The sequence below is a fragment of the Otolemur garnettii genome, unplaced genomic scaffold, assembly GCF_000181295.1.
Source record: "Otolemur garnettii isolate 467f Iridium unplaced genomic scaffold, OtoGar3 scaffold00035, whole genome shotgun sequence".
Lineage (NCBI taxonomy): Eukaryota > Metazoa > Chordata > Mammalia > Primates > Galagidae > Otolemur > Otolemur garnettii.
In genome coordinates, this window is record NW_003852430.1 from 9,080,404 (window position 1) to 9,094,520 (window position 14,117).

General features: G+C 33.0%; 1 protein-coding gene across 1 annotated transcript in view; it reads right to left on the reverse strand.

The window, feature by feature from the left end:
* Positions 1-14,117, reverse strand: part of EYS (eyes shut homolog (Drosophila)) — a 1,547,934-nt gene that overhangs the window by 728,661 nt on the left and 805,156 nt on the right. Inside the window, exons 24-25 of the mRNA XM_012805052.1 lie at positions 10,773-10,965; positions 7,832-9,607 (exon numbers count right to left, since the gene is read on the reverse strand). Of these exons, the coding sequence (XP_012660506.1) occupies positions 7,832-9,607; positions 10,773-10,965 (1,969 nt within the window). The remainder of the gene's footprint in view (positions 1-7,831; positions 9,608-10,772; positions 10,966-14,117) is intronic.

Genomic DNA, 14,117 nt, shown 5'->3' on the forward strand with positions numbered 1-14,117 from the left:
ATGTGGATGGCTGGCATGTTTAAACATGAAGATATAGCTCTGTGCTCTTCCATGAAATATATATAATTTTTTTCAATTGATTTCCTATGACTATCATGATACAACGATTCTTGTAAAAATTTTATTACTTTGGTCTAATATGAATAAAATAGTCAGATATATTCTATGTACTCACATGTAAAACTTTTAGAAAATGAAAAAAATTAAAACATTAATGCAGTAAAGCATCAGGTGTAGATATGAGTAGCGTTCATATACACATGTATTTACAAACATGCTGTATGTGTGGTTTTATCATTTTGTTTTATACAATGAAAAAATAATGTTCCACATCAATATTTAATAAAGTCACCATCTTAGATAATAGTTGTTTGCAAATATTTATTATGGTAAAAATATCCTAATGATATAATTTTGGTTCTATCAGTGATAATTTTCTAAAATTAAAGTTACAATATTTTAAAACTTTTCCAATTTCTGTTTTCAATTAATCCTCCCTCAAACAGTGCCAGTTTACGCACCTATCACCGGACTGGAGGGCCTTCACTGTGTCTGTTCTAATACAATTGGGGGCAAAAAATTCACAAATGAATAGTTAAAATTTGTGTCTTATTTAAAATTTTGTATGTTGAATTATCTTCGATGATTTTAGAATATATTTTTACCATCTACTTATAGAGTCCGCTTACAAATTGGTTTATTATTTTAGTGGTCAGCTTAATCCATTTATTTGTTTTATTTTTTATTGTTATTGTGTCAGGTTCATTGAGGGTATAAAGAATTCAGTTACTCTGTTTGGTAAAGCCCCTGTTATAGTTGTGCCCCACCCCCAAGAGGCATGCCATACTCTGTATTCTCCCACCCCCCACCTTGAATTGATTGAGTTTTTCACTTATGTGGGTGTGTATTAGATCATCTAATTGGCTTCATATTATAATTGAGTACATTAGAGAACTTGATAATCACATGTCTAATTTATAAGGTAAAACATGTCTGTGTTTTAACTATATTTTACGATCAATTTTTGGCTTTGAAGATAGTCTACTATAAAATGCATTCATTGTTAAATTTATAATTTTCTATTTTTACTTTTAGGGCTAAACTTTTAAATTACAATTTAAAATTTGGAGATCAAACAAATATTAACTTTTATTTTATTCAGGTTATTTAATGTTTTGGTTTGCAATTTCATTTGCTAAATCCCCATAGAATTTACTTTTTTGTGTAGTATAAAGAAAGAGTTTTCAAAATAACACAAGGCATAACACAAAAATCTTTCTCTATGGATTAAAAATCCCCCCGTTATGTAATTTTATATATACCATGCATATCTGAACTTTATTTCCTTTTATCTGCATTTCTATAAAAATATAATATTTTAACTATAATTTAAAATATTCCATAAACATGCAAGCTTTCTTGTTGCCCTATTCAACATTTCCTTGGTTATACCTTGCACTTTAAAATGAATTGCTCAAGTTCTAAATATCATACTATAAATGTTTTATGTAATATTAAAAGCTTACATTTCTGAGTCTACAAATTAAAATACCTTTATTTATATATTTAATCATCTTCAGTAAATTTTACCTTTTAAAGTTTGTTTCACGTGGTTTCAAAAAGCAATAATTAGAATTTTTATTTGTGACTCTTTTATATTCATATTGAAACTTAATTGCCAGTACAGCATATTTAAGAGGTGGGGTCTTCAGGAGATGCTTAGGCCATGAAGGCTTCTCTGTCATGAACAAAATTAGTGCCTTTCAAAAGGGTCTTAAAGGGGTGAGTTCAGCCCTTTCAATTCTTCTGCCACTTGAGAAAGTGGCATTCACCAGACACCAATGGAACCTGCCAGCACTTTGATCTTGAACTTTCCAGGGTCCAGAACTGAGACATAAATACGTACTCTGTGGTTTTTTGTTAGAGCTGCAGAAATGGACTAACACACTTAATGAAATTTTCTATTATATTTTCAAATGACATGAAAAAAATATACACATTCATATATAAGGCATTTTGTCTTGTTAATGAGTTTAATGAAACTTCATCTTTTGTTCAGCATTATGAATGGCATTAATATTTATTAATAAATAACTATTATATCTTGATATGTTTGGGAAATATTAAAATATATGCCAAAAAGATTTGAATATAAAGCCCTTATGAAAGGAAAACAAGAGAATAAATAAACACTCTATAATTACAAATTGAGTGTGAAAGTCTTTTTAGCTATTGATGTGGGAAATTACATTATTAAATATATTATAATGACTCATTACTTTATTCCTGAAAAAAAATACCCCTTTGTAATTTATTAGAATTTATTTAACATTGTGCTCCTTAAATTTAGAATTTTACAACTAAGGATTAAATAATCATTAAACATTTAATTTGTATGTTTTCGGTATTTATCGCTATTAGAAATTATGTGGTTCAAGAAGCTTTGGTAAATCCTTTTCATTGCCCTTTTTGAATAACTGGTAGAAAAAAAAAAAGACAGAGAGAGTCATGCTAATATAGCAAAATAAGGCCAAACTGCTAAAATGTGTTCCTTCTTCTCTCCTTTTTTTTTTTTTTTTTTGAGACAGGGTCTCACTTTGTCACACTCTGTAGAGCACTGTAGTGTCACAGCTCACAGCAACCTCAAACTCTTGGGCTTAAGGGATTCTCTTGCCTCAGCCTCCCAAGCAGCACTACAGGTGCCAGCCACATGCCCAGCTATTTTGTTGTTGTTGTAGTTGTCATTGTTTAGCAGGCCCAGGCAGGGTTTAGACCCGCCAGCCCCATGTATGTGGCCAGCGCCTTAACTGCTGAGCTACAGGCCCCAAGCAGCCTTTTTCTCTCTTAAACTTCATTTACTTTGTGTGTTAAACTAAGATGGTGGAAGATAACTTAGATTCAATTTAATAGAGCTTTCACTGTCCTACAGGGTCAGTGATCATACACGTCAAAGGGTACATGAAAGTCAGAGAAACACATTGATAGAGGTGGCTCCACAATGCCTCACTTTGCTAATCACAAGACGTTACTCAGTGTCATTTTTTGGTTTTGTTTTTTCTTTGTGGCTCAATACTAAGTGAGAAGAAATTCACCAGAGCAAAAGAATACCAAATTGTGGGCTTGCTATATTTTATACTTTTCTACAATGGTATGGAAGTAGCATGTAAGAAGGAAGTCTTAGCCAGCAGTGGTTCCCTTTAGAAACACAGGGAAATTCTCCCTCATCAGCTATACACTTGTTCTATATTTTGGCAGTGCCATGGACTGTATTCGAGATTGTGACACTGCAGACCATTCTACTATGGCCTACCATATCTTTTCTCTATATGAAGTGATTAGCCCAGATGTTTCTAAAGATTATTTCCAGCTATATGTTTTAATGACTTCATCAGCATTAATCTTTTCATTTATCTTTTCTGTATGACTACTATGAAGCATTTATTTTAATACCAATCTGTATGAGATGTTAGGAGTACAAGAGTGAGTAACACAGAAATCCTCTTTATGTAACCCTGGTTATTTAACTGGGTGCTTGTTTTCAGTTTGTGTTTTATGGAATCATCTGACATGCAGTTGACAATAATGGGACAATAACTAAATTGAGGATATTTTCAATTAATTTAAAAACCTATTTCAATTAAAACATAATATTAAAATTTTAACTTCTGTTTTATAGTAACTTTCCTCAATATATTCTGATCTATTATATTTACCACATGTTTTGACTAATAAACTACAAATAATAAATAGCATATTTAGGAAAATATGACTGAAGATGTCTTAAAAGGATGACAAATTAATCATTTCCATTTTATACAAATCATGAAAATATCTTAATATATCTCAGTAGAAAAAACATATAGTTTTGTTAGATTTTTCAGGAAATCTACTCAGTTATAATTTATTTGTGAGTTAACACTATTCCTTTCTTGAGAGGGCCCACAGTTAGACTAAAACATGGTGTCTATAGGACATAGAATAAACAGACTGCACATATATTGACTACATTTTCATATTAAATTCATATTAACAATAAAAAAATTATGAATAAAAATGTCATTGTTTTAATTTTATAATGTTTCAAATTTATAGATTTGTTTAGTATTAAATTTTCTGACCTTGATTTTATTATAAATTTCTGTTAGGCAACATTTAACAAGTACTAAATTGTCAAATTTCCTTTTTCATTAAAATGTATACCTAGGCTCTTCCTCAAAATGTCTCTAGATCCTTGTGTATAAATAATAAGATATATAAATGGAGTATCCAACCTCTATCACTTGGCAATATTTCTCATTCTGTTTATGTTCAAAGTACAAGATTATAACAAAATTTATTTATTTATTTTTTTTCTTTCTGGGCCAGGGATGGGTTTGAACCCACCACCTCTGGCATATGGGGCTGGTGCCTTACCCTTTTGAGCCACAGGCGCCACCCAATAAAATTTAAACATAGCAATGATATAACTCCATTAGGTGTATAGGCAGCCATATAGAAGAAAATATAAATAGCAAAGGTAGATTTTCTATGGTAGTTACTTTAATCAAACATAAACTAAATCACATGAAAATATTTAGAATAGGAATTGGCAAACATTTTCTGCAAATTGCTGGACAGTAAATATTTGAGGCTTTACAGGCTACATGGTCTACTCCACACCTATTCTTTTTTGACATTAAGTAGGAAAGCAGTGGTGGACAATATGTGAGCAAATGGATTGTTCTGTCTTCTAATAAATCTTTATTTACAGAAACAGGGACTGATCAAACTTGGCTTCAAGTTTGCCAACCCAGCTTTACAGGAATTATATAGTTTTGGAAGAAGCATAGATGCCTTTGCAGGTATAATAATGACAGTCTAGGGTTGCCCTTAATGTTTATCCTGCTGGTGAGGAATCTGTTTATGTAGGCCACCTATGATACTATCTACCCTATTATACTCCACAATCATGGATTCAACCAACTGAGGATAAAAAATATTTGAAGAAAATATGGTTGTGTCTGTACTGAATATGTACAATTTTTTTTTTGTCTTTGTTGCCTAAACTGTTGGGTGTCTAGTTCACCCCATCCTGAGATAGGGACTAACAAGGGAGATGATGTTGAGGAAAGAAGAAAACTTACACCAAACTTAGAGCATAAAACCAAAAGCCTGTAAGGGCATACACTGTTCCACGTGCCTGGTGGCAGTATGAGAACAACACAGCACCTGTCTTGTTTCCCAGAGTCTTTTTATTGGGCACATAACAGAGTATATGAGCAAGAATGCACAGCAGTCAGTAGAGATGAGAATATTTCAAATTGTATATAAAAATAGCACACTACCCCATGACAGTATCAATGTACACAGTTATGATCTATTAAAAAAATAAATAAATAAAATAAAACCACAGTAAAATATCACTGTAATATCAAAAAAAATTCTCAGATTCTATGATCTTCATGTTACTAAAAAGCTCCCATAATGTTTTAATATCTCATACTTAAACTTTAATGTAATTAAACATTCACCTCATACTGTAAAAAAAAAAAAAAAAAGAATCTTAGTGGAACAAGCCATTATTATGAGTCCACAGAAAATATGGGCTAGAAATTGACACATACAGGAGTTCAATGTATTAACATTTGCTCTTCTAGATCTTTCTGCCCTGTTCACTCTACCCTCCAAACACTGGACACCAACTCAGAGGACTGACCTGATTCTCCATCTACTGAATTGGTTTGGCCAACAAGAAGTGCCCACAAGAGAACAGAACAGAAGAGGGAGGTTGGGTCTGTATCTCCCAATCTCCTTCTTTTTGGTTCTCCTTGAGTTGCTTGTGTCCTATTCTTAATGGTCACAGCTTCTACCAGCCAGGAAGCTTTCTTTTTCAGGTTCTTTCCTCTGTCCCTTTAGCGCCAATGCTGATAATGATGTTCTTCAATTACTAGTCTCTTCAGAACTACACATATACTATCACTCTTAGTTTTCCTTAAATTCTACCCATCTTAGTAAATAATCTCCCTTTAAAATTCTCCCCAAATACCCCCCCAAAATTGTTATTTATTCCCTAAGGTGACCCTGACCAATACAGTAGATAAAAATGTTAGTATTACCGGCAAGTGCTCTGTAAATGATAATTATGTATAAAACAATTAGAGAGACAATAAAAAGTGGAAAGAGTCTAGGAGATTTAGAAGAGGCCAGAATTATTAAAGAGTATTTTCAGGTGATGGGAAAAAAGAAAAGTAACAAGGTTATATTTAAAAAGGGCAAAATTAAGGTTTAATTCTCTAATAATGAAGAGCTGTGGGGTGAATTATTTGAAAGGAGAAGTTTTAACTGAGCTGCTTTTACTAAAAACCTCATACATGTGTACATGGGAAACAAGGTATTAAGTATTGTATATGAGTCACTGCAATTACATCACAAGCTATCACCTTGCAAAAAGTACGATACTATATTTAAATTTTTAATTAAATTCACTATGCCATTTTTAGAAACTTTGTAGAGAAAACCATGTCATATTTAACATACTAGGTATTACGACTTGGTCTTTCGTATTATTGCATTATCTGTCAGAAATTTAATTAATTAATTAATTTTAGTTTTTGAGACAGAGTCTCACACTGTCACCCTGCGTAGAATGCCATGGTATCCTAGAATGCCATGGCATCAGCCTAGCTCACAGCAACCTCAAACTCCTGGGTTTAAGCAATCCTCCTTCCTCAGCCTCCTGATTAGCTGGGAATACAGGCACTGCCACAACACCCAGCTAGTCTTTTCTATTTTTTTAGTACAGATGGGTCCTGCTCTTGCACTGGCTTGTCTTAAAGTCCTGAGCTCAAGTAATCCATCTGCCTCAGCCTCCCAGAGTGCAAAGATTATAGGCGTGAATCACCACATCTAGCCAACTATAAATTTTAGATGACAACTTAAAAACTTTTAAAGGTTGAGGTAATATATGCTTCCTCTGATGTAGAAACACATAACCACACAAATGCACACACAAAAAATTATACATTATCATTGAAGGAAGATTAACTTCATGACCATAAAGTTACTACCACAAATTCTACAAGATCGAACCTCTTTAAATAATGCAAGAAATCCTCTCGCTTTGATAAATACTATTCTGATAAATTATTTTTGCATCTTTACCAATTTGATAGCAATTACAAGGGAAGAGAAGATTAGGAATTTCAAAAGTGTTTTAAGAAACCATTATCTAAGAAAACTGGCATCTCATTATTTCAATACGCCAAATTGAAATTCACACATATTATCTTTTAATTTTTGTATGGCACTTTTGATAAAGAACATGAATTTAGTTTATATTTACAACTATATAGAATAAAAGCATCCTAGCTTTAAATTTAAAAGTGCTATATCATGCCATATAGGGTAGGAAAACCCAGTAAAGTTCCAGTGATTTCTTCATCCTTCCCATTAGGAAAAACTATCCAGCACTGAAGATAATGTTAGAAAGGGTGTGTTAGATTGTGTTCCACTTGAAAAAGAAGTTATTTCAAGAAATGAGAATAATACAAGTTATTTCTAAACTTTGAAAGATCTGTTGTATTGAATTGAACTAGTTCAGTTTCTGATTGCTTGCCAGCAGTATAGCCATCTCCAACCTACTCCTGTATTGATCTGGTGGCCTTTGTGGCAGTGCATAAAGAATAACCATCTGTGTCAGGTACAACAGCAGGTGCCATCTCCATTGAACTGGCTGCTGCCCTGATTACAATGAGGCTGTTTAGAGCACCTGATGACCACGACAGGCTCACTCTTTTCTGTAGAAAAGAAACTCATTTTTAAAAGTTTAGTGAACAGAAACCGAGAAACTTACCAGAAATCATCAGCTGTTGAGATGTTGGAATGGACTCCAGTGAAGACAAAGTAAAAGATCTAGTGATGGATAAACTTTGGCTGGCAGTAAGAAATTCCTGCTCCTGCAAACTAGGCTGAAGTTCCCATTTGGACCATTCTGAAGAAATCCTGACCTCTTTTTCAAAATCAGATGCTAAATTCCAATAATCCATATAATACGGCCAATCTGGTGTAATTATAGACATGGGGTAAGAGGTCTGCTCTGGAAGAGATTGAGTTGCTGAAACTGTGTAAAATGCAACACTGGAGGTTACTTCTGAAAAATCAAGCTTTGAGTCTGTATACGGTGGCCGATTATTTCTGAGGTCATTTAGATGTACCATTTCTGAATATGTCTTTAAAGTAGCATCCAGATGATTTTCTACATTTAATTCAAAATCTAGGGAACCATCACTTGCACGAGGTTTGAACTGCTGATGAGATCCTTTACTTTCTTCCAAGTCTGATAAACTGTCTTGATTTAGGACCTCAGTGGGGCCCAGAGTTGCACTGTATTGTCCTATTTTCAATAGTTTTAAAACGTTTCCTGATATTAACAGATCATCGGTAGTCAGTTTCGTAGTCAAATCAGAATTCATCAAGTCTGAAGAGACAGTTTGTGAAGGGATAATGGATAAACAAGTCTTATCCAAACATAAATTAACATCCAAATTACTTGATAGAGTAATGGATTCTTCCAAGGATGAGGATAAAATTGTTCTTTTTGCACTCTTTTTAGAAGGAAATAAAGATGGCACTTCTGTGAATGCCACTGATGGTGTTATTTCAGGAGCAGAAGAAAATGAATGCCCAGAAGTGATAGTTTGAGCTCCCATTAGTGCATACCAGCTGGCTAATATCGCTGAGTTCATCCAGAATGTCTCATAAAAGTGGGACTGTTTGCTATGCAAAACTTGATCTGAGAATTCATGAGAGGATTTTATTTCAGTCATAGAACATGTTGCACATGTTTGGCTTAATTCTCTTAAAGAATCAGCAGCCTGTGATTTGATGTTTGTGAGTCTCCGGTTGCAGGATGCCTCAGTAATAACCTGATATTCACTGGGAACGGAAGCTTGTGTGCTGAGTCGGTGCAGACTTGATGAGTTTAAGATGGCTACCTGTTTAGATATAATTATCTTAGCAGGAAGAATGGGAGACATCGAGGAACTCAGCAAACTCCAGTGCTCTCTTCTTGAAATCAAGGAAACAGCTGAATATTCTTCAATATCCTCTTGAGACCCCATAGAAACAACTGGAGGTGCACTTATAGATACAGTTGTAAGCAGAAATCCACGGGAAAGTAATGAATGCCTGCTTAACTCAATACCAGCCCCTGGAATGTCGCTAATTACTGAATTCATGGTGGTAGCTGATAAGTCAACAGTCTGAAAGATCTCAAATAATAAAGATTGTGTAGGAAAAATAAAATCTGTCATTAAGGAGGAGACAATAAAAGGGGTCTTCACTCCTCTGTTGGGGAAAAAGAATGCTAGTGTGGCTGCTGGAGTTTGGACAGGCATAAGTGATACAGATGTTTTGTCCCAGATAATTTGTGCTGGGTCATGAACATCAAAATTCAGAAATCGAGAAGAGGAAACATCTGTGGAAGAAAGAAGGTGATGTTTTGCTAAAAACTCTCTAGTAGAAATCATGTCTTCGAGTAAGTGGCTTTCAAAGGACATGGTAATACTTAACGCTGCCAAACCAGTTGTTGGATGAACATCATGCTTGAAAATATCTGTCTTTTTTGGAACTGCAGAAAGAAAAAGACAAAAAGAGAGAGAGAGAGAGAAATGACTTAAAAATGAACAATTTTTGCCCTGGCTAAATTTTCAGCAAATTGAACTGCCACCTCACACTTGTTACTTGAAGATAAATATGGCTCTATAAATCATATTTCTGATAAAAGTATATAAAGAGATGTAGTGACTTCACAAACTGCATGAATACAAAGACTCCTGTTATTCACACTCTGTGGGAGGGCCAAAATTAGAACAATGACATTACGTGAAATTGAAAAATCCTCATCCAAATAACTCCTTTGAATTACAAAATGTGAAAAATTACAAGTCTTATCATCAATAGAACCAATTAAATATTTGACCTATTAGGCCAGTAATGTTAAAAATATAGTTTTACTTTCTTAATAGGCAAAACATTCTTCTTTAGATCTGATAACATTACATATCAATATAAGTCCTTAAAAGAATGGAAATTATATAGATTTCCTCCCCCCTCCCCAAGAAAAATAGACAAACTACCTTTCTACTTAGAATATCCAAGGGCCTTCAAAAATATTTTTCTTGCATAAAGAATACATTGGAAAGGTTTATAAGTCTTAACTATGATTATCCAAGCAACACTGATTCTATGCAAAGTACATTTGGTATTTAACATAGAGTATGCTATTTATAATATGACATCATGTGATTTAGTACATTAAACAGTAGTATATATCAAAACAGCCTCAAATATCAAAATGCTTCAGAATAGGAAAATACATGTTTTTATTTGATTGTTTTCAAATAAATTGATAGGAATATAAATTTGCACAGAACAATTCAAAGGATAAAAATAAATACATAATTAAGCAAATAGAATAAGGCCCTTTTAAGACTTTTCACTGATAGATAAAATAATCTGAGATTGAGGCCTAGTTGTCTCTCAAAATTTACTCATCAAAATAAAGATTGTCTTAACATTTTTTCCACTGATCCAGAAAGAATATGTTTAGCAAATAGCATTGATATTCCTAAAATAAAACTTATTATAGAAGACATAACTAAGAGATCTGTTTTATGACCTTGAAAAACCAGGTATCTTGGAAAAATAAACATTGAAATAACTCAGAAAATACATTTTCAGTACACAACTTCTTCAAACTCAAACTCCTTCATATCTTACTTGCGTCTATTTACCTTGATCAACTGGGTATGTATCCATTACAGTCCATATTCTTGTAGCCTTTACAGATGGAAAGTGACGGACTACAGTCTCAGAAGGGGGCACTGTATACGTTTGTGCAGAAATGGCATCTGTTCTTTGAGAGATGGGAGGTAAACAGGTAATTCTGTTTATTTCATCGCCACAAAGAAGCCCAGAGGAGCAGGTCTGCAAACAACGATCAGAGTAATTAAATTAAGTTCACAGTTTCTTTGTTCCTTCAAGGAATATTTTAAGTTTGCTTTGAGGGCCATTTGCATTTTCATAGTCACACTGGATGATTCAAATAATCATCTTATTTTATTTGAAAATGAAATCTCTATAGTAAAGTTTACCCATATTTCAAAATTAATTCAACCTATTTTAATTTGGAATATGCTCAATGGAATGAGTGAATTTATTCTTAATTCTTTTAACTCTAAATCAAAATACTATTTTACATTTGATTTGAGGACACTTATTTTCCAGTGAGGAATTTATACTGCGTGGCAGTCAATATGGATATAAAACCTGTGATAAAATGTATGCATTTTCTTCCCTACTAGTCACATTTAGTTGGAAGCTAATATAAAATACAGTATTTATGATAGAAAATTTGAAAATATTTTCATGTGATGTTCAAATCATTCTAATTTGCACTGACTTACAGAGCAATATTCTTTATATTTTAGTTTGATATGAATAGCCTATTCTTACCATATCCTTATGAAACAATTTCCACAAGAAGAAATTATTTTTAGCTCATATAAAAGAGAACTGTGTTGCATGTATAAACAAATGCAAATGTATATGGGATATTCTCTTAAATGTAGAGATAAAATGTAATTATACTGTTTGAGCCATTTCTATCTTTAAGGAAATATAATTTAAAAATTGTTTGAAATATAAATACTTGTTTATTTCTTGATAATAAAAACATATCTGATAGGAACCCTGTTTTACTATTTTAATATTTGTTCAAGACTATATCTAATTTGCACAAACTCAAGGCTTGCTTGAGATATATTGTTTTGATTTCCCAGTTTTATATTTTATAGTCACTTTCAACTCCCACCTGAAAGTTTTGATGAAGGTCAGAAAATTCCTAATGTTGGAGACCTGCTTCTCCCAACAAAGAAAAACCAACATCCAGATGGCTTTACTGCTGAATTCTACCATTACTTTAAGGAAACATTAACACCAATTCTTCTGGAAGTATTAGAAAAAAACAGAGAGGATGAAATTTCAATATGATCAGAATTAGAATTATCATGATACCAAAACCAGAGAAGGACACATCAAAAGGGAGGCCACAGGCCAATATCCTCAGTGAACACAAATGCAGCAATGTGCAAGAAAATACTAGCAAAGTGAATCCAATAACGTGTTTGAAATATAATATACAGAGGAATGCAAGGATGAGTCAATGAATCAATATGTGATACATCATATCACAGGAATTAAGGACAAAAAAATATCATTTCAATAGATGCAGAAAATAATTCTAAAATTGAATATCACTTCATATAAAAACTCTCCACAAATTAGGCATAGAAGGAAGGTACCTCAACACAATAAGAAAGCCATATATAACAAACCCATAGCTAACATAATAATGAATGTGCAAAAGCTGAAAGCCTTTCCTCTAAGAACTGAAGACAAAGGTGCCTATGTTTACTACTGAGTCAACATAGCACTAGAACTCCTAGCTAAATGATTAAGAGAATAAAATAAATGATATTAAGATTAAAAAATGAATTACAGTTGGAAAAGAATAAGTTAAATTGTCCTTCTTTGCTGATGGCATGAGCTTATATACATACAGAAAAATCTAAAGATTCCAGAAAAGAATGCTTAGAGATGATAAACAAAATCAGTGAACTTGTAGGACACAAAATCAACATACAAAAATCAGTAGCATTTCTGTTTACCATTAATGTATTAGCTGAAAATAAATCAAGAAAGCAATCCCATTCACAATAGCTATGAAAAATGCCTAGAAATAAATTTAAGCAAGGAGGTAAAAAGAATTCTGTAATGAAAACTACATACAACTTGATGAAAGAAATTGAAGAAGCTATGAATGAATAAAAATACATCCCATGGTCATGATTTTAAGAATTATTATTGTTAAAATGTCCATTGAATCAAAAGCAATCTAAAGATTAAATGCAATCCCTATCAAAATTACAATGACATTCTTCACTGTAGTAGAAAAAAACAATCTTAAAATCTGTATGGAACCACAAAAGACCCTGAATACCCAAAGAAATCCTAAGCAAGAACAAAGCCTCAGACATCACATTAATTTACTTCAAAATATACTACAAAAGTATAGTAATCAGAACAGAATGGCAATGATACAAAAACAGACACATGAACCAAACAGAATAGAGAATCCAGAAACAAGTCCATATACTAATAGCCAACTGATTTTTGAGAAAGGCCCCAGAATAAACATTAGAAAAGAACACTGTCTTCAATAGTGATTGGAAAACTGGATATCCACATGCAGAAAAATAAAACTAGATCCTTATCTCACTATATACAAAAACCAACTCAAAATAGATTAAAGACTTAAGCACAAACTCCAAATTATAAAACTACCACAAGAAAATCTGGGGGAAAGGTTTGGGATGTGGATCTAGTCAAAATTTTATTGCTGAGATTTCAAGAGCACAAGCAACAAAAACAAAAGTAGACAAATGGAACTGAATTAACTAAAAAGCTCTTCACATCAAAGGAAAAAAAAATCAACAGAGCAAAATAGAAAAGCTGTAGAATGGGAGAAAATAATTGCAAACTAGTCTCTGCAAAGGACAGACATCCATAATATGTAAGAAACTCAAACAAATTGACAGCATAAATACAAGTAATCCAATTAAAATCTAGACAAAAATCTGAATAGATATAATTCTCAAAAGAAGATATACAGGCCAGGTGCAATGGTTCATTCTTATAATCCTAGCATTCTGGGAGGTGGAGGCCAGAGGATCCCTTAAGCTCAGGAGGTAGACACCAGCCTGTACAAGAATGAGATCCTGTCTCTACTAAAAATAGAAAAATTAGCCACATGTTTTGGGAGGTGCCTGTAGTCCCAGCTATTGGGGAGGCTGAAGCAGGAGGGTTATTTGAACCCAAGTGTTTGAGGTTTCTATGAGCTAGGCTGTGGACTTCCCACTCTAGCCTGGAGCAACAAAGTGAGATTCTCCAATGACAACAATAACAAAAAAGACAAAGGAGAGGAAGAAGAAGATGAAGAAGACATACAGATGGCTAATAGCTATATGAAAAAATACTCATTACTAATCATCAGAGAAATGCATATCCAAACTACAATG